Source organism: Botrytis byssoidea, assembly GCF_014898295.1.
Source record: "Botrytis byssoidea strain MUCL 94 chromosome Unknown BBYS_011, whole genome shotgun sequence".
Lineage (NCBI taxonomy): Eukaryota > Fungi > Ascomycota > Leotiomycetes > Helotiales > Sclerotiniaceae > Botrytis > Botrytis byssoidea.
Genome location: NW_024065852.1, coordinates 1,151,662 through 1,170,044, shown reverse-complemented (window position 1 = coordinate 1,170,044; position 18,383 = coordinate 1,151,662). Strand labels below are relative to the sequence as shown.

The following is an 18,383-nucleotide window of genomic DNA, read 5'->3' as shown; positions in this document are numbered from 1 at the left end:
AAGATTCAATAATGATAATCCAACAAATCAACAAATCACCTGCCCAATAACGAAACTTCAAGTTAGATTAATAAAAGAACAACGACATCCGGAATGAAGAGATACAAAGTGAAGTTCGGTAATCAAGACGTGTTGAGGTTGAGATCAATATACATACAATATGGGGAACTATTCCGCTAGAATTCATGTATAATATTAATGATACTTAAATATACTTGAAGACATGAATCAAAAAACAATTTCACTACATCTTATGTATAATGTTAACAATACTCAAACTCCTCTAGATTAGACATGAAATTCATCATAAAGATACAATACCAAATGAAAAAAGAAACGCAATCAGAATCAAGCAAAAATAATTAGTTATCGAACTCCAGTTGAAAACACACTATCCATTCCACCCCTTTCAAAGAAATAACGTCCAACCCCCAAACCTCAAGGCCATAACCCCCTCTCCCACTCCTGCCCCCTCAACGGACCCCCAAAAACAACACTCAACCCATACCCCCCCTTCCCCGGATTCCCCAACCCATCCTTCCCCGTCCCCGCCGCTCCATCTCTAAAACTCTGGAATCCACCTCCTCCATACCCCCCTACAGGTCCCCCTATCGCTCCCGCATCCTTCTCATTTTGATCTTTAACCACTCCACCACGATCAAACACAAAGTCTTCAGCTTGTGGTATCCATGTTCCGTTTCCCCATACTATATGTCTACGAAGTGCTATATTCCAGGAATATGATGATTCGAGGGTACCGCCAAAAATAGAAGATTTGAGAAGGACTTCATGGTCGATTAGAGAGCGTTGGGGTGAAGAGAGCGAGGTATAGATTGCTAGATCTTTGGGATGAAGACTAAGCAGGTTGGCAGCCGTAGCGACGTGGATATGATATGTAGTGTAACTATGAGCGAGAGAGGTGAAGTGTTTGATATCGATTTCAGAGGTGCACGCAAGATAAATTACTCGAAATTTATTGTGCTTGCATGCTTGAAGATAGTTTTGAGTTTGCTTTTCGACGCTAGTCCAATTGGCTGCTTTAGCATCTTCACCTGTTCGAAGATGTGCGCCATAGTACATTTCATCTTGTATTCCTTCACTGGCATTGAATCGAAGATTATACTTTTGAGACAGTGCGTAAAGGACTGTAGAGGCGAGAGTGCGGATTTCTTGATTGGGACGAATTAGTCGACCAAATTGAGAGACAAAGTCGGGATTATCGTACTTCAATGGCCAATGTAGCAATGACTCCTTGATTGTCACACGCATTGGTAGCTTTTCCGAGAACTCAAAATTTATTTCGTTGAGCCAGGTCGTAAAATCATTAGCCCATGTGCCAGGATTTGCAAGGAGAGATTCGAATGGTTCTTCTAATTTTTCTGGGGATAATGTACCCGGATCAAGAGGATGTGGATTTTGAGTGCTAGGAGCTGTATACAAATCATTGATATGTGGAATAAACTTGATCCGAGGGCATGCTCCAGTCAAAGATTCTTTAAAGAAATCAAGGTCGAAAAGATATGAGAATGGAACATGCGCAGTATTATCCTTTTCTTTCCTACTTTGTAGTACGGTATTCAGTTCTGGATCCGGTGTATTTGGGCTATCATTGTGAGGTATCCAAAGTTTAAGTTCTGGGATGACGATTGACGTTGCTGCAAAGTTAGTAGACGAAAGAGTAAGGATGAGATTATATACCTCCAGCTTCAATGGCATATCGAACACAATTCAGCAGCATATTTCGAATATTCGCAACTCCTCCATATGGTGCTTCACATTGAAAAATCAACCCTTCTCTCCATTCTGTGTTGTCACAGAGATCAACTAAAGTCGAATCATCGAAAGGTCCATCAATATTTGTTCGAAGAGCCTTTTGAACAAAAATTCCTTTCTTCCCTGACACAGCGACTCGAAGTGTCTCATGATAATCGTGATCTGAAAAAAGATAGAACCCAAAACCGATCGTAACAATGAATATTAAACCAAACTTGAAAATTTGAAATGATTGCTGCGACAGAACCATTTTTGATCATTCGCGATACTGGAAGATGAAATGATAGTAAGGAAAGTACAAATGAAAGGACAGCGTAACACCGGTAGGTGATGCATTGCAATGATAGTACCCCTTACGGTACGATAAGACTGAAAAGGAATTTGATGTCTCAAATCAGGTGGACGGTGGCCATATAAGTGTGGCGCGTATATATGAAGCTCGCTCAACAAAATTATATGGCAAATGATTGTTATATCATTCTGTAATTTTCATAGAATACGACTTGATCAAAAGAAAAGACATACCATTGAGGTAAAAAGTAAAGAGATGTGGAAATATATCACGTGTATAATGAAGACAAGAATTCTTCTCAAGCTTGACAAGCTTGACAAGATGTATCGAGGTACTTTACCAAGGTTGAGAATGGTGGATAGAAGCGATTGTGTGTACACATCGTATTCAAAAGTTGTTGATCAAGCCCAATGGATCCGAGTCACTCGATTCAGAGAGAAATATGCAAACATGATAGGGAAAGAACTGTCAACGATATCAGTATCGAGTGTCGCAAAGAACAGCATTTTCGTGATGCCATCTCCTCCTCTTCACTCCACCTTGTACCAGACACTTTTTGATCCAAAATCTAACAGGGATGGTATCAAAAGCTGGGGTTCTGAAGTTTTGACATTCCTTCCATCGTAAATCTCTATCTCATCCCGTGTTCTTATTCTTCTTCGAGATGCTTGTTTATCCTTCATGCATGAAGCATGAAAACGAGCACACACCGTACAATGCAAAAGTGCCGAGACGGATAGGTTTATTCTAGAATGTGATATCGCAATGTCGGTGTAGCTAGCTTCAGCCTTTGAGTTATATTGTTGTCATCAAAATGTGAGGGTTGCAAAATGATGAGAAAATGGATGAAATGAAGAATTGGAGAGCAGAGCGGGAGTTCTCAACCCAAAAAGGAAGTTGGGCCGTAATTTCTAACAGTAGACGGAAAAGAAGATACCATAGTAGGTAGGTAGGTAGGTAGGTAGGTAGGTAGGTATGCATAAAATATAAAATACCTAGCACTTATTTGATGTGGTACAGCATGAGCAAGGAATGATTTTTTTGTCCAATTGAATTATTTACAAGATCCCCAAGATTCGAGGAAAACGCGAAATTTACGCGTGGGAATATCTGAGAATTAAGCGACGCGTCTTTGTGCACCACCAAAATAGAGAGAAATGAAAGAAAGTGGAATGAGAGAAAGGAATTGAAAAAAAAGAGAGGAAGGAAATGAAAAGATAAGGAAAAGATAAAGAAAAGAGAGTGAAGTGAAGTGAAGTGAAGTGAAGTGAAGAAAAGATTAAAAGAGAAAAAAGAAGTATAAAAAAACAATTTGATAGAATATCTTTAATATCTAAATATGATCTTATATTAACCTTATCTAATTCTTATATCATCTCTTATTAAATATCTAAATTACCTAATATTATGATTTTTATTGCTTTTTACATCTTTGTTGAATATGTTTTATTTATTTATTTATTTTATTTTATTTTATTTTATTTTATTTTATTTTATTTTATTTTATTTTATTTTATTTTATTTTATTTTATTTATTTTATTTTATTTTATTTTATTTTATTTTATTTTATTTTATTTTATTTTATTTTATTTTATTTTATTTTATTTTATTTTATTTTATTTTATTTTATTTTATTTTATTTTATTTTATTTCACTTTATCTTATTTTATCTTATTTTATCTTATTTTATCTTATTTTATCTTATTTTATCTCATCTCATCTCTACATTTATATCTAATCAAATTATCTTTAAGTTCAAACTTATTAAACGATTCTCCCGTCTTGCCATTCTCCTGACATTTGACATTTGACATTTGACGTTTTGACATCAATATTTAACCCCTCCATTCTCTTTTGGATCATCTCCCGTTATGGAATATTCAATGCCTCTTTTTGTGGAGTGACTACTATCTTAGGTACAGTAGTATCATTCACAAATCACGATATCGGTACGAGTCAAGCCGATAAAGTACTACTAAGTCGAAGATAAACCATGAAACAAAGCTTCATTCCCTAGATAGTAAGTAGTTAAGTTGAGGAAAACAGAAAGCCACCAAAGAAAATAAAACATCACACCATACCGGTTTCCATAATATTCATCACATTCATCAACATCAACATCAACATCAACATCAACATCAACATCAACATCAACATCAACATCAACAGTCTCGGAGCATTGACCAACGTTGTCCCACTCCTTTTTTGCAAGACCTGCAGGTCCAAGAACTCCACACGAGCTTTCACAATTCTTACTGCATACCATACGCACCATACATATTACATACAGGAAGTAGCATAGCATGGTGTTCTTCCTGCGACTCGTTGGATCTCATGCAATGTAACTGCGTGCAGCGTGTCCTGTACTATGTACCTGCTGTAAGTCCTAACTGTCAAAATACCCACTCTTGATGGAGATGAACAACAGATGATGCTGCACCATAGCATGAATCCTGGTCAATGCAGACGAATGTGCTTTGCAGATGGACGTGTGTGCACCGTGCCAGTATCCAATTCTAGTGATTCTCACCATTCTAGCCATTTCACTACTGCAACATTGTGGACATGAGATGCCGACTTTGCAAGCCTGACGATATTTTGGATACTATACTTGTACTTGGAGACTTGAATATCACTAGATACCATACCTACCTAGTGATAATCAGTACTTTTCCAAAAGAATACGAAAACAAGGGACCTTGCGTAATCTACCTAGCTATGTTCTGTCGCTTCATCTGGATGTTGGTTTGCTTACCCTACCGTTTTCACATCAACCTTCACTGATTGATTGATTTTGTTTCGATCGTCAACTTTGAACCAATGAGAGCTCAATATGGGAAAGTAAAAATCGAGAACCAATCATATGACTCTATTCCATCAAATATTGACGCGCCAAACCTCATTTTGTTTGATCCACTCTCGAGCCACTATTACCCAATCTGGACGCCTGACCCACCTTTCTCTCTCTTCGCTTCAATTTCACTTCCACATCGAACCTACGAAGTACACACCCACACCCACCTTTCATCCACCCACACCCACACCCACACCCACCTTTCATCCACCCACCCACCACCCATCCATCCATCACTCCATCACCCATCTATCACCCACCCACCTTTAACTCCTTCCCGCCGCACTTGCCCTGCCTTGCATACCTAATCTTTCCTCACTATCCTATTCTATCCATCTTCACCACACTATCCTACCTCTGAATAGCTTCCTCATTCTTCCACCTACCTCCCTCACGCCTATCGCCACTTCAATTCGAGTGGAACCGATCGGCAAGACTTTCGAGGAACAATTCACCTCCTTTCTTCGTCTTCGTCTTCGTCTTCGTCTTCGTCTTCGTCCTCCTCATCAAATTCGCCCCCTCACCGAAACAAGTATCATCGAAATCCCGAATCGCATCGCATTCTATCACATCACCTCGCATCACCTCGCACCGTGGGAAATTTGAAAGGAATCAGATATCCGAATCAAGATACTCCCTTGTCTCGGTCTCGGTCTCAATCATCGATTTCGCTCAATTGTCTCTCTTGCGCCTTGAGTACTGTGATCACCATTTCCTATCCGGCAGACGTGCGCCATTTCACAAATACAACATACAATACAATAACACCACATTTGTCCTCCCTCACCATCTGCGAATTTCACGACACCACACATTCTTTTATTCCACTGCTTCGCTTCTCGCTCGGATTTCTTTTCTTCGTTCTGCTGGTAGAGCCATCGATTATCCGACAATCCTAATTTCAGACGGTATTTCATTCGTGCGACCGCGATAAAATAATCATAATATTTGAAGGGTGAATATACGAGAAAGTCAATCGCGACGATACGCGCGCAAAAGTCAACAGTCAACCATCGAAGCACGGCCGCAATCAATCAATCTCCACAAAGAATTAATCTCACGATACGCCGGGACCCTCTTCAAATTGTCAATCAACTGGTTAAGAGAATCGCTTTATCCACGAATACCGAGTCATAGCTGGGGATTCAATTCCTGATTCGTCCAAGTCTATCAATTAAATCACACCCTAACCCATTGCTTCGATTCTTCAAGATCGTCAATTGTTTATGCAGGGCCTTCTTCGCACCAGTCTGAATTCAGAAGGAATTTTCCAAGATATCTATTGATAGGATCTGTTGAAGTTGGGAGGTGAATTCAAGCTTCACATTGGCTTGAATATATTCACTTCGCTCGTCCCGAATAACCGAACGATTTTCTTCATTTACTTCTCATCATCCACCAAAACATTCGTTTCTGGATTCTATTACAATCCACCCTCCTTCTCGATCTATTCGACTTTTCCAGCCTTCTTATTACACTTCACATCCTGTAATTTGAAAAATTGCATTGCAAGGACTGAGATTTGCTTCTGGCGTTCTGTACGAGATCGAATCTCCACTTTTCCCATTCTACATTTCTACAATACTCAGTCAAATCTGAAAACGTTTCAACTAATTCATCAACACGATGTCACCTCACCATGAAAACGGGTCAAATACCCTTCCTCGGGGTTTCCGCTTTCATCATCTTGAAGGAGATCAGCCAACTACACCCGAACCCTTCAACCTTGTTGGATCGGAGGGTCCACCTTCTCCACCCCGTCCAAATCGTTTAAAGGTCAGACGACGAAATGTGTCTAACTTGCAAGCACCAACTGAACATTTTCTCGCTTCTGTTGCAGCTGCAGATATCCCTATCCCTACAATCGAGGAGCCACAAATAGCTCCCCACGTATCGTCAGATTGCGATATGCCAGACCGAGACCCACTTTCCATCAGTACATCTTTCTTGGCCCCGCATACATACCATACAAGATCCTCATCTCCTCCGAAAACTCCAATACCTACTTTAGCCATGGAAGAAACAAACCCTCAACGTCCTGATTGGAGAATGGGTCTCTCGTCGCCAAGTGAGCTTGATATCGAACGACCAACATCTGCCGCATCGTTACGCTCTGAAGATTCATTTTATAGTGAAGGCCGTCTTTCAAGGTATTCTGAAGACGGTAGTTGTACAAGTCCCGAGTCCGATTGCGCCGATCCATTCTCATTTCCATCATATTCGAAAGCCAAGGGCAAGAAGCTACACACCGAAGCCACCAAACCTGATGATGACACCGTTCTCAACGCAAACCGTCGTCACAAGACCCGAAAGGATGCACCGTGGACTTCAGCAATGAGTTCTCATCTGTGGTCGGTCTATCTCCTCTACCTCCAAGATCCAGTCGTGACGCCTTTTCGAATTGGAGCTTGCGCTGTGCCCCCAGAAGGTGTATGCCATCGCGTTGCTCGACAAGCAAAAAAGAGTTGGAAGGGACCCAAAGGAATTCACAGTGCCAAAACTTTCAATCATACATCACGTGCGGCGCCTTCTGAACTCGGCCAGCTTGCAATCCCAATGGAAGATCGTCAACGAACATACACACAGTGGCCCCACACAAGCTCAGCTACTCGAGCACATCTTCGCGAACTTTGCAAGACAAAAGATACTAGTGCAGTTCAACGACATATGCACCTTCAATCTAGAAATTCTACTCCTTTTACACAACATAATCCTCGTTCGCGATTCAGAACTCCTGAGCCACAAGTTCCCGTTCCAAAGTCTTTCAATACTAAAGAAATCTCAATGTCGTTAACGACAAGTACATCGGAAACCATGCAACCAAATGGACCTTTAGCTCAACTAGCGCTTTCTCAAGAATCCTCCATTACTAGGCCGCGTGGATCAATGTGTCAACCTAGGGGCTGGGTGAGATCTCGTACCACAAATCTAAGCTTGGATGACTCGAGAACTCGAAGTCTCGGGTCACCATTCATGGCTCGGACGTATGGACCTAGTTCGACTGTGGACGGGGCATTCGATGAACCTCAGCCTTCAGCTTTTCGCGTCCATTCTGATACGATGTCAGGTCCAGGGCCTGCACCTCGTCTTAGATCACCTCTTCACTTTGATCCTCCTCGTCCTTCAAACAACAAGGAGCATAAAAGGCGGGTTCAAAATCATTTCGAAAATCTAAATTCAGGTGGAGCTATGTTGAAGCCAAATAGCATGAACGAGCAGATATATGGTATGCCTCTCTCGGGAAACCAACAACGACGAGTACGAACTAGAGCATTTACCATCGGTGATGATCTCTTTAGAAATCGCATGCCAGGATTGTTTCAACCTCTTCCAATCGGACCAGAAAAGACGGGTCTTGTTCCCGATATTAGTCCGTCGCCAAGATCCCAGCCAAGGTTACTTCCATCGGCCACATTCGATGCTCCACGTTTACGATCGCCTTTTATGGAGAAACCGAGCAATACGTTTCCAAGAAGAACCACCCATCATCAAAAGACACCTGTTCGACAATCTGGAATAGTGACTATGCATAAACCACGTCACTCGATAGATTCTTCTGATTTTGATTGAAAGACCTTCACTACAATCCAGACTTACTCGACTTGATACCAGGCTTGCTAAGATTAGAGAAAAGGAAAATGGCAATCGGAATTAAGATGGTCCATATTTTGCTGTACAATAGACGATCGATCATTGTTTCACCGCCGCTTGGGACACATTTATTTCTTTGTCTTGCATATTTGCGCTTCTCTGCCCATGATATCCATGAATTATGCGCTTTCGCACATGGCGCAATTTGGAGTTTCTTCAATTCGAAGTTTGAGCTTTCACTCATCTAGCCCCGCCTTGATTAAGGCAATTATACTCTTCGTTGAGGCTGTATAGCTTCTTGTTTTAATCGACATTATTTCCTTGTATTATAACTTGCTCTACTTTCCGGGAATTGAAATGAACGGCACGTTGGGAAATAATTGTAATGATATTACGAAACATGGTTGGAGGGGGGGAACATGATATCTTATTTGCCTTTTATGATGTTGAGCAAATGGCTTTTTTCTCTTTACAATCCTACTTATGGTGGATGTATGGTACTTACTGGATATGGATATTATATTCGGGAATCGATGCTGTGCATATGAGGAATGGGAAATGGTATGGTTTAAGGGGGTTTTTGTAGATACGGGATGGGAACGGATGGATAGGATGGGAAAATAAGTCAATATCATACAATTACTCCTTTACATTGTTTGTTTGAGTTGGTATGATGTGATGCTTGATTGTGATTTGGATAGGGATTCAAGTTGTGTAAAGCCTTGGGAGGGGAAGGGTTGTCTGTATAGGTAGTCGCTGTTCAGATGGGTAATCTGGAGCGAAGCTGTTGGCGAGGGTTAAGGGGGGGTTGTCGGGTTTGTACTTTTTATGCAAGGGCATCTTCTTCCCGATGATAGGATCACTGGAGAGAAATCGATTTTATCATAAATTCTATCCTAGAATCTAAAGGACATGAGAAGAAGTAACATCTCCGAAATTTTGAGGCGTGAGAGTAACCTAGTACCTTATTGTTAAATTGTTAAATTGTCAAATTGTTATCAAATCATCTATCTCACTAGTTTGAATCGATTATCTATATCAATGAATGGTCTCTAGATATCTTTTCATCTGTTTAGTTTTTTCTTTTTCTTTTTTCGATTCTTCTTTTCTTTACTTGGATCTATACGTTTGTCTTAAGTTTACATGTTTTGTTTTTCTTAACTCTACATATTTTTCTTCTCTTAACTCTAAGTCAACCATCTTACTTGCGGGCCACCCCTGTTTTAGGCCACCCTTTTACACCAAAAATCACTTTTTTGACTTATCAATATTTCTATCAATATTCAATATAATTTAATAAAAATTTATATCTATATAATTCAAGTCATTTTGAATTTATAATAGAATTTTTCTAAATTGAGATCTAAAACTTCAAAATATCGATTTTCGAATTTATATAAGAATCATATATAAATTTAAAATATTTATATAATCTTGAATAACTTTTTAATAATAAATACTAAAAGAAAATTATATATCTTTTTGAGAATTTCAAATCTAAATCTATATAGAAATTCAAAAAAAAAATCAAAAAAATAAATGGATATAGAGATATAATATATAGTGAATTTAGAATAATATAAATAATCCCTATAATTTTAAAAATATCTCTTTAAATATTTATTTATAAGGAATTTTCTATTTTTTTAGAATCTCTTAGAATAGATACATTATAAACTTATTATAAAATCTTATAATTTATTTTTAGTTATTTTTCTTTAAAAGTTATTATAGATTTTATAGAATTTTAAATTTGTATATGATTTCTATACAAATTGAAAATCGATATTTTGAGGCTTTAGAAATCGATCTACAAAAATCCTAAAAATCTGAAAATTTCAATATAAATTCAAAATAGTTTGAATTATATATATATAGATTCTTATCAAATTATATTTAATATTAATAGAGATATTAATAAATTAAAAAAGTGATTTTTGGTGTAAAAGGGTGGCCCAAAAGAGGGGTGGCCCGAAAGTGGGGTATCTGACTTATATGTATGCTTTGTTTTTCTATATTTTTCTTTATATTTTCCTATAATTATGCACAAACACACACAAAGGAAAAATTTAAAGCAGGAAGAAGACGGCGGCGATTTATTTAACCAGATACCAGATAGTCAGATGACTTGTAGGTAGAGATTCTCTGTGTGTGCAGATGGATGGCTGATACTTGCTTGTTTGCTTGCTTGAGATTGAGTTGTATTGTACTGTACTATACTGTACTATACTGTATCTCTCAGACAACATACATATATATACATACAATGCAGTAAAACTAACCATCTCAATCCTCAATCCTCAAAACACATAATACATATAATCCCTCCCACTACGCGTGCGAAAGTGAAAGCAGAATATTCCTTCTTTCTTTCTTTATTTACTAGATTGATTGCTGTTGAGTATCCCACGCTCATGCTCGTCTAATTTCATATCTAACACGCTTCCTGATTTCCCATATCGTTTCTCTGCAGATACGAATTTCAGATTCCTGAAGATTTCCACAGTTCAGGAGTTCAGGAGTTCAGCATGCCATAGTCGGACACATCCAATATCCATACCCCGCGCGAACTTCTCGCTTTGATAGCACGAGAGATAGCGAGACGTGCAAAGAGATATCCTTCCGAGCTCCTTGTCCAGATTCGCAGTTCGTTCTCGCGCGAGAAATAATATAATGCGTAGATGGGTAACATATTGTTGTTTCCGTGCTGGAAATATGGTGTGGTGTGACGAAGTTGTGTAGACTTGTGTTGTGGAGCTATATATAGATAGGTATGTATGTATGTTTGTATGTATATGTATATTTGTATATTTGTATATATGTATGTATGTATATATGTTGTGTAATGAAGATTGAAAATTTCATAAAACAATGAGTGCGAGTGTTAGAGCCTGGATACTGGGATAGGTTATTAGAAGAAGATTTTTCGAAAAGTGTTATATCTCACTCATATTGTGAATTTTTTGACTGAGGAATGGGAGGTGCGTCAAAAACGAGATGCTCGTATATATATATGGATGTTTTGCTGCAAGCATGAAGCACGCTGAATGCTCGCAATGGACTTGTCTTTTATTAGATGGGCCATCAATCAATTCGTGTTCCAAGTCCTAATGGTAGTGAAGTCCTACAGAACGTGATCTGATTCACACCTGCCTCATCTTTCAAAAGATGTGAACACTCAATCTTCCTGCAGAAGTTCCGCATACGATAAGTCAACCCAAGACTCCCAAACACCTATCCCCACAGCCCCTTCCCACATCCGATACTCGCTCTCAACTTTTCCAAACTCGGGGTCGTCAAGCGTAACCAATCTACTTCCTTTCCCGCCCCCACTCCCCTCCCCCTTGCATAGAATCCCAATGTGCCGATTTGCACCCGCCACGACTCGCGACAGTTGACAAAGCTATATTTCCCCTTCATTCCTCTCCCATCTTTAAACGTGATGTCGACTTTTGCGCTTGGGAGTTGTGTGGTGCGCACTCGGAAGAGAAGGGATCGATGGCCGAGTTTTTTCGTTTCGTAGAGAGTGCGGGAGCCGAGGGAGGTCATCTAGACGGGTATTAGTATCCATACACATCATTCAGGAAGAAAAACAAGAATGCAGCTGTCGAACACCCAAAGCACAACACACTACAAAAATCAAACTCAAACTCAAAACTCACAATCGCAATCTCCACGACCGAAAATCCATTCGCGGGGTTCGGCATGCTCACAATGACCGCCGGGTGATCGAACGCATTCACGTGCAGCTTCGGATCCACGTAGGCGTTATGCACAATATCTTCTTTCGACGGGAGCCACACGATGGTGCCGGGCGTGATATCCTGAATATGATGCGATTGGATGTAATATTCCGGAGGCTGGGTAGCAGTGGTATTCTTCCGAGTTGAGATGTTGAATGCACCTTCAGAAATAAGAGGTTTTGCGAGGGAGAGAGAGAGGGAGCGGGTGATGGGGGAGTGGATACCAGGGGATCGTTCGCTTGTTGAGAGGGAGGAGAGAGCGAGTTTGTGTTTGTGTTTCCGTTTATGCGGCGTTGCGATGATTTTTGGGGGAGGTGGCGGTACGGCTTTTCGAACAGGAGGTGGAGGAGGTGAAGAAGATGTCAAATCTATCACGATTGATTTCTTCGCGACTTTACTCTTGATATTTGTAGGCACTGGTAATTTGAGCCCGCGATGTACATCAACCTGGCGCGATGATATCGCGCGAGCTTTGCTCTTCTCTTTAGCAGACTCTGGTTCAGCTTTTGCTTTCCCCTTTCCCTTGACTCCCGCTTTGCGTTTCGCCATCCTGATGTCCAGAAGCGTAGCAAGTCCACTGAAATCGAAATCTATATACCGTGTCGAAGAAGCCTTTCCAAATCTATTAAGACTTCTCCAGACGCAACCCAAGATGCAAATCCCCCAAATAGAAATACCAGACTATGATACCGTGCTCTCGAACAAGACAATACAAAGACCGCTCTCAAAAAACGGCTTTCCTCAAATCAGATAGAAATTAAATTGCAAATCAAAATTTCCAAAAAAAAACCCCAAATAATTAACACCACGCACAAGCTCAACTAGCAAAACAAAGAAAAAGCAAAGAATAGATATCTTTTCCTCCCGAGAATGTTTCCGGTATTCTTTGTTCAGATACTTATCGAACATAAGAATTACCCAGTCTCGCAAAGAACAAGTGCATTTATAGAGACAATTGAAATAGAATCAACAGATTGAAACGTATATGGTAGTTTTGATACGAGTATATTCAATTGGTTACGAGTACAGCCTTGGAACGGTATCGAGTACATCAGAGAATGATGTTGATTAGTCAGTATCTTCTTATGCAGGAATTTCACAAACATTATTCACGGAAGCAAAGGACAATCACATAATGCATAAAATCACCATTGACAATATTCAGAAGAAATCCTCGCGTTCCTACGAGTAGTAGAACATCAAGATCATATCTGCAAATTACTTCTCATTAACCCATTACGCTACGTCGCCGCCAATGCCCAGTTTCCTTATATATCCGACTAATGCAACATGAATACCTTATCTATCTTTATCCAATGCCATCCCATTCATACAATTCTCAAACCCAGTAATATCCTGAAATTGGTATATACACATGCTCCTTCCTCTTATTTTCCATCATACAATTACATATGTATATTAAGATCCTCTCCAGATCCCCCATTCTCCATGATCCATTCTTAAACAATCTTATAAGCTATCTTCGCAATGTAGAAGCAAGCTAGTCCGAAAAATAGTAAACCAGCTGTGATGCACCAAAACCAGGTCAAATCTCCTTCATAGTCCTGACCAGGTACCCATACGTTCATACCCCAAAGACCAGTAATGATATTCATGGGTAAAACAATAGTACCAAGGACTGTAAGTTTGCCGAGAACATCCGCGGTTTGTTCTTGACGTTCATTCATGCGGATATTGATTTGAGCAAGGTAATTGCCATGAGAGCGAGCTAAGATTCTATTTATGTGTTAGTAATGACTTTGATCATGCTTCAACTCGAGGAATAACATACTTTTCATAATGGGATAAATTTCCAGTCATAGTAACAATATGATCTTGAATATCTCCCAGATATAATCCAATCTCACTTCGTGGAGCAATCTCCCATTGCTCATTGCATCTTTTAGCGAATCCCTTGATGACATCTGCTTTGTTGCCTAGCAGTCTGTAAAGACCCATAACTTTCTTTCGACAATCACCAACTCTTCGGAGCATGTCTCCTCCACTTTCTCCCGAAGTACCATCTCCTGCTTCGGATTTCTTCTCATTGTCTCTGGTAGACTTTTCATTCTCCGCTGGAGAGTGAAGTTTCAAAATAGCATCATCAATATCATCAACTTCATCTTCGATAGTTTGAATTAATGGAGCGAAAACATCAGTAATATCATCAATGATAGCATATGATATCCAATCAGCTGTGAGTCTCAAGTAGTCCTTCAGTTGTCGAATTCGTCGTCGAACATTAGCTGGATGAGGTGTTTGAGAAAAGTGAAAACTGATAACTCCATCACGGAAGACTACCACATACATGTTGAGAGGCTCCAAGAAATTATCATTATTCATATCTTGCTCGAATGATCGATAATTCACAAAGTAATAATGTCGAAACAGTTCGACCTTTTCTCGAGCTTCCTGCATTAAGATATCTTCAGCCGTCAAAGGATGTATGCCAAAGGTCTTGGAAATGATCTTCATCTCCGCATCCGTTGGAGAAAGAACATCAAGCCACCAGGTAGGACGATCACCATATCTTTTAGGCTTCTCTTCAAGCGGTGGAGTAGACTTTGGTGGCGACGACTTATGTGGAGATGCGTCGTGGGAGGTTTGTCTAGAATGGGATTCTGCAAGGCGCCCTGCACGAGGAGACTCTGTACGTTTTGATTCTTGATTTGCCATATCAATGATGGATGATTGACGAGTTGCTGATTTCGAATCTTCGTTATTATGTCCTAGGGCATGATTGATGTATGCATTTTCTCGACGAATATCCGTATCATCACCCTCATCCTCGGTTTCAGAATCAGAACTATCATCAATTATTGGACGATCAGGAATGAATAATTCTCTAAAACTTCCACCAGGTTGAACCAGTTCTGAAATTGTTTGACTGTGAATGGTGCTTGGAAATTCTTCGTTAAAATAGGTAAATCGATATGGTGCATCATCCTCTGCTCGATGCCAACCTTTGTGAATTGGTCGAAGCCGTCCATTAATCAATTGAGGTTCGGTGATTTTCTTAGCCCGTCTCTCTTCACTTCTTCCCTCTTTTTCAAATCTGCTCCAATCATCGAGGACAGATAGATTTGGAAATTTCCTTTTATGACGTCGTGATCTGTATGCTTCATCTTCTTGTTGAGGAGCATCTTCTTCTGCCATTTCAGACATATCAACTGGGAAGCACACGTCTTCTTCGGCTTGTAATGCGATAGTGTGTCTACGTTCTCCGTAAGATGATCCTTTGCGCGGAGTGCCTGGAACTGAATCATCCTCACATGCATCTTCTGGGAGAGACCTGAAGGATCTCATAGAGCCTGCCTGAATAGAATCTTGCTCTGGTGAATGATCGCGAACCATTACATCTCCAAAGCTCATGTTTGGATTTGTGGCTCCGAGCACGGGAGACCCTGGGACCGAGGGTGGATAGTTGACATTATATTCATCATTCTGCCTAGCCAAACCAGATGTCGCCTTTTCGAAAATGGTCTTCTTTTTGCTGCGATTTGATGACCTGCTAGAGCTTCGACGACTACGTTTTCCTTGTTGAAGGAAAGTATTAGAGCTTTTCGACTTCGAAGCGCTGGAAATAAGTGGAGTCCTCTCATCGGTTTCTTCCATTAGAGCTTCATCATCAGAATTGCTCTTCGATTTACCGGTGACAGGTCTTCGAGAAACGGTTTCCGAGGATTTGAATGGATTATTATACGAAGGTCGACTGAAAGAAGGGCTATCATACATCTGACCGAAGGCGTTTTGACCCATTGTCGAAGGTCTTCGAGGTCGCATACTTTGATGATCTCTGTCGCAAGACTATGTTAGGGTATGTTATGTCTTGTATGCCATCAAAAGACTCACCTGTGATCCAAAAGTTCTCCGCTCTCAATACTAGTATTACTCAAGTTCCTTCCTCTATAGAAGCTTGACCTTGTTACACTTTGCGGAGCATTTCGTTGTGCCATTGGCGTTTCGACCAAACCATTTCCATCCTCAGTTGATGCGGCGAAAGATTGTCTTCTTGGTCTCTTTTTCTTTCCACCGCGATGATTATTTCTCTTCTTCTTCGAGTTGTTTTTATCTTTCCCGGTATTGGGCGCTGAGGTCGCATTGGAATCATTGGAATGATCTTGTGGTGGCTGTATAGCAGTAGGCTCCGGTCTTTGAGGTGGTGTGCCACGAGTACTTGAGCTTGTAGGCTCTGTCGCACGAGGTGGAGGTGGTGCAGACATTTTGAGGGAAAACGTGTATTTCAGTCGAGGGACGACACCAAATGTTTCTTCGACCGGCTGATACGACTCGATATGAGGTAAGGTGAGTTAGGAGTTTGCGAACGGGACCAATTGAATGATGATCCAATCAAGGTAAAAGCTTCCTTAACCTGCAAGGAGATAGATAATAGCGATGGAATCGTTTATCGCAATACGATACATTTGTGATAGGTAAAACGAGGCGCAGTGCAGAGTCTGATCTTTATTTCTTCTTTTTTTACCAGGAAAGAAAATGGAAATGAAAAATCAAATGAAACGTTGTGATGTTGTGTGAGTTTATGGAAGGGAAAAGTTGGTTTTTGATTTTGGGTCGAGCAGAAGCGCTATCTAAGCAGCTAAAAGCCCGAGTAGGCTAGTTCTACGGCCTTTTATCAATTATGACGCCTTGGAACTTGCGATATTCCGAACCAAGGAAGAATCCGACAGTCTTAGTTGGAAGCTTGACCTTACTCGGTCCTTGGCTTTGATGTGGACAATAAAAAGAGAGAAAGATGGGAAAAGAAAAGATATTTACGAGAATGTCAAGATAGTCAAGAGAGTCATTAGGTCAAGAGGGGTCAGGTCAAGTCACATCTAATAAATATATGGTCAGAATATCAAGAAATCAATTAATACCTCCCTCTCTACCGTACATTCGATTAGATAACTACCTCCATTCCCTAGATACCTAGATACTTCCTTTGCGTGGTCGAGAACCGTTTCTATGCACATTGTATCTAGGTACATATCATTAGCCAATTTCGGTATAAAAGTATTTATATATTCGTAATTCGTAATTCGTAAGGAACCAGGTACGATGTGCAATCTACGATCTAACCCGTATAGAGTAGGTAATCATTACTATAGTCTAACAAGTAACTGATGATTGGTTGAGAAAATATCATCGGATGTACCTACCTACCTAGATCAATATTGATGTCGTGTGCTCAATTGCTTGTTTGGATCAAGATTCTTGAAGCTTTTTCCTCTGTGCATATATACCTGGTATCTACGAGGTATCTGATATATACATAGATAAAAGCAACATTCACTTACAATGATTATACAATTAAATAAATGAACGACACAATATCGACGGAAACCTCTTCAGAATTTGTCTAATTAACATTCTAATAATACCTTCCCTCTACGTCGTAATAAATCTGATGATCAAAATGCTTTTCGACATTACCTAGTTTCATTACTAATATTGATAATATTTGGCAATCAGCTACTCCACCCTTCAAGCTTCCTTGATGGTTAATTAGAACCCCGTTTCAGTGCACGGAATCCTCACGAGATAGTGGAACATACATCTGAATATTGAAGTTTTTTTTTAAAAAAGCCATGATTGATAAACATTGAAGCTTGAGAAATCAATCATTCGAATATCAGACCTACCAGAATCACCTACCGCGTCTACTTGAACACTTCATCCACAGCGTCTCTACCGAAGAAATGCTAACCGAGGTGGCCGCTTCAGATAGTTCTCTTGTCAATTTGAACATGTGCGATAGCTCAATATCTCCCAGCTGCATTCTTCGAACCTTAAACAGCAGTGACAAGGGAAAATCCATGACAGAGAATCAAACTGAATGATAGGTCAGATTATCAGACGTAGATTCGAGATACACTGATTTCGAAGCCTCTGGGTCCGAGACTCAGATGCTCCCTATTCAGCTATAACTCTTTATATCAAACAGCCCCAACTTCATCGTTCGAATGATCTATAGCCATTAACAAGAATTACCCTCCAGTCATCGCAGCCTCCACGCCGAGCGTCTCCATAGTATACAATGTATTGTTTACCTTCGATATAATTTTCCGGTGTTGAAAGCGAGGGATTCTAAAAAGGTAGTTGATCCCTCGTGTACATGATAATCCACAG

The 18,383-nt window shown here is 40.1% G+C and overlaps 4 protein-coding genes across 4 annotated transcripts; 1 reads left to right on the top strand and 3 right to left on the bottom strand.

The window, feature by feature from the left end:
- Positions 1-438: 438 nt before the first annotated feature.
- On the bottom strand, positions 439-2,023 carry EAE97_006380 (uncharacterized protein; the record flags this gene model as incomplete). The annotated part of the gene is made up of 2 exons (XM_038876893.1): positions 439-1,655; positions 1,699-2,023. The coding sequence occupies 2 exons, from the start codon at positions 2,021-2,023 to the stop codon at positions 439-441; spliced, it is 1,542 nt and encodes a 513-aa protein (XP_038732600.1).
- A 4,523-nt stretch (positions 2,024-6,546) lies between these two features.
- EAE97_006379 (uncharacterized protein) lies at positions 6,547-8,490 on the top strand (the record flags this gene model as incomplete). The annotated part of the gene is made up of 1 exon (XM_038876892.1): positions 6,547-8,490. The coding sequence occupies one exon, from the start codon at positions 6,547-6,549 to the stop codon at positions 8,488-8,490; it is 1,944 nt and encodes a 647-aa protein (XP_038732599.1).
- Positions 8,491-11,745: 3,255 nt separating this feature from the next.
- Positions 11,746-12,803, bottom strand: EAE97_006378 (uncharacterized protein; the record flags this gene model as incomplete). Its single annotated transcript, XM_038876891.1, has 2 exons — positions 11,746-12,060; positions 12,174-12,803. The coding sequence occupies 2 exons, from the start codon at positions 12,801-12,803 to the stop codon at positions 11,746-11,748; spliced, it is 945 nt and encodes a 314-aa protein (XP_038732598.1).
- Positions 12,804-13,714: 911 nt separating this feature from the next.
- Positions 13,715-16,477, bottom strand: EAE97_006377 (uncharacterized protein; the record flags this gene model as incomplete). The annotated part of the gene is made up of 3 exons (XM_038876890.1): positions 13,715-13,991; positions 14,047-16,050; positions 16,107-16,477. 3 exons carry the CDS (start codon positions 16,475-16,477, stop codon positions 13,715-13,717), a joined length of 2,652 nt encoding a protein of 883 aa, XP_038732597.1.
- Between the last annotated feature and the right edge of the window lie 1,906 nt (positions 16,478-18,383).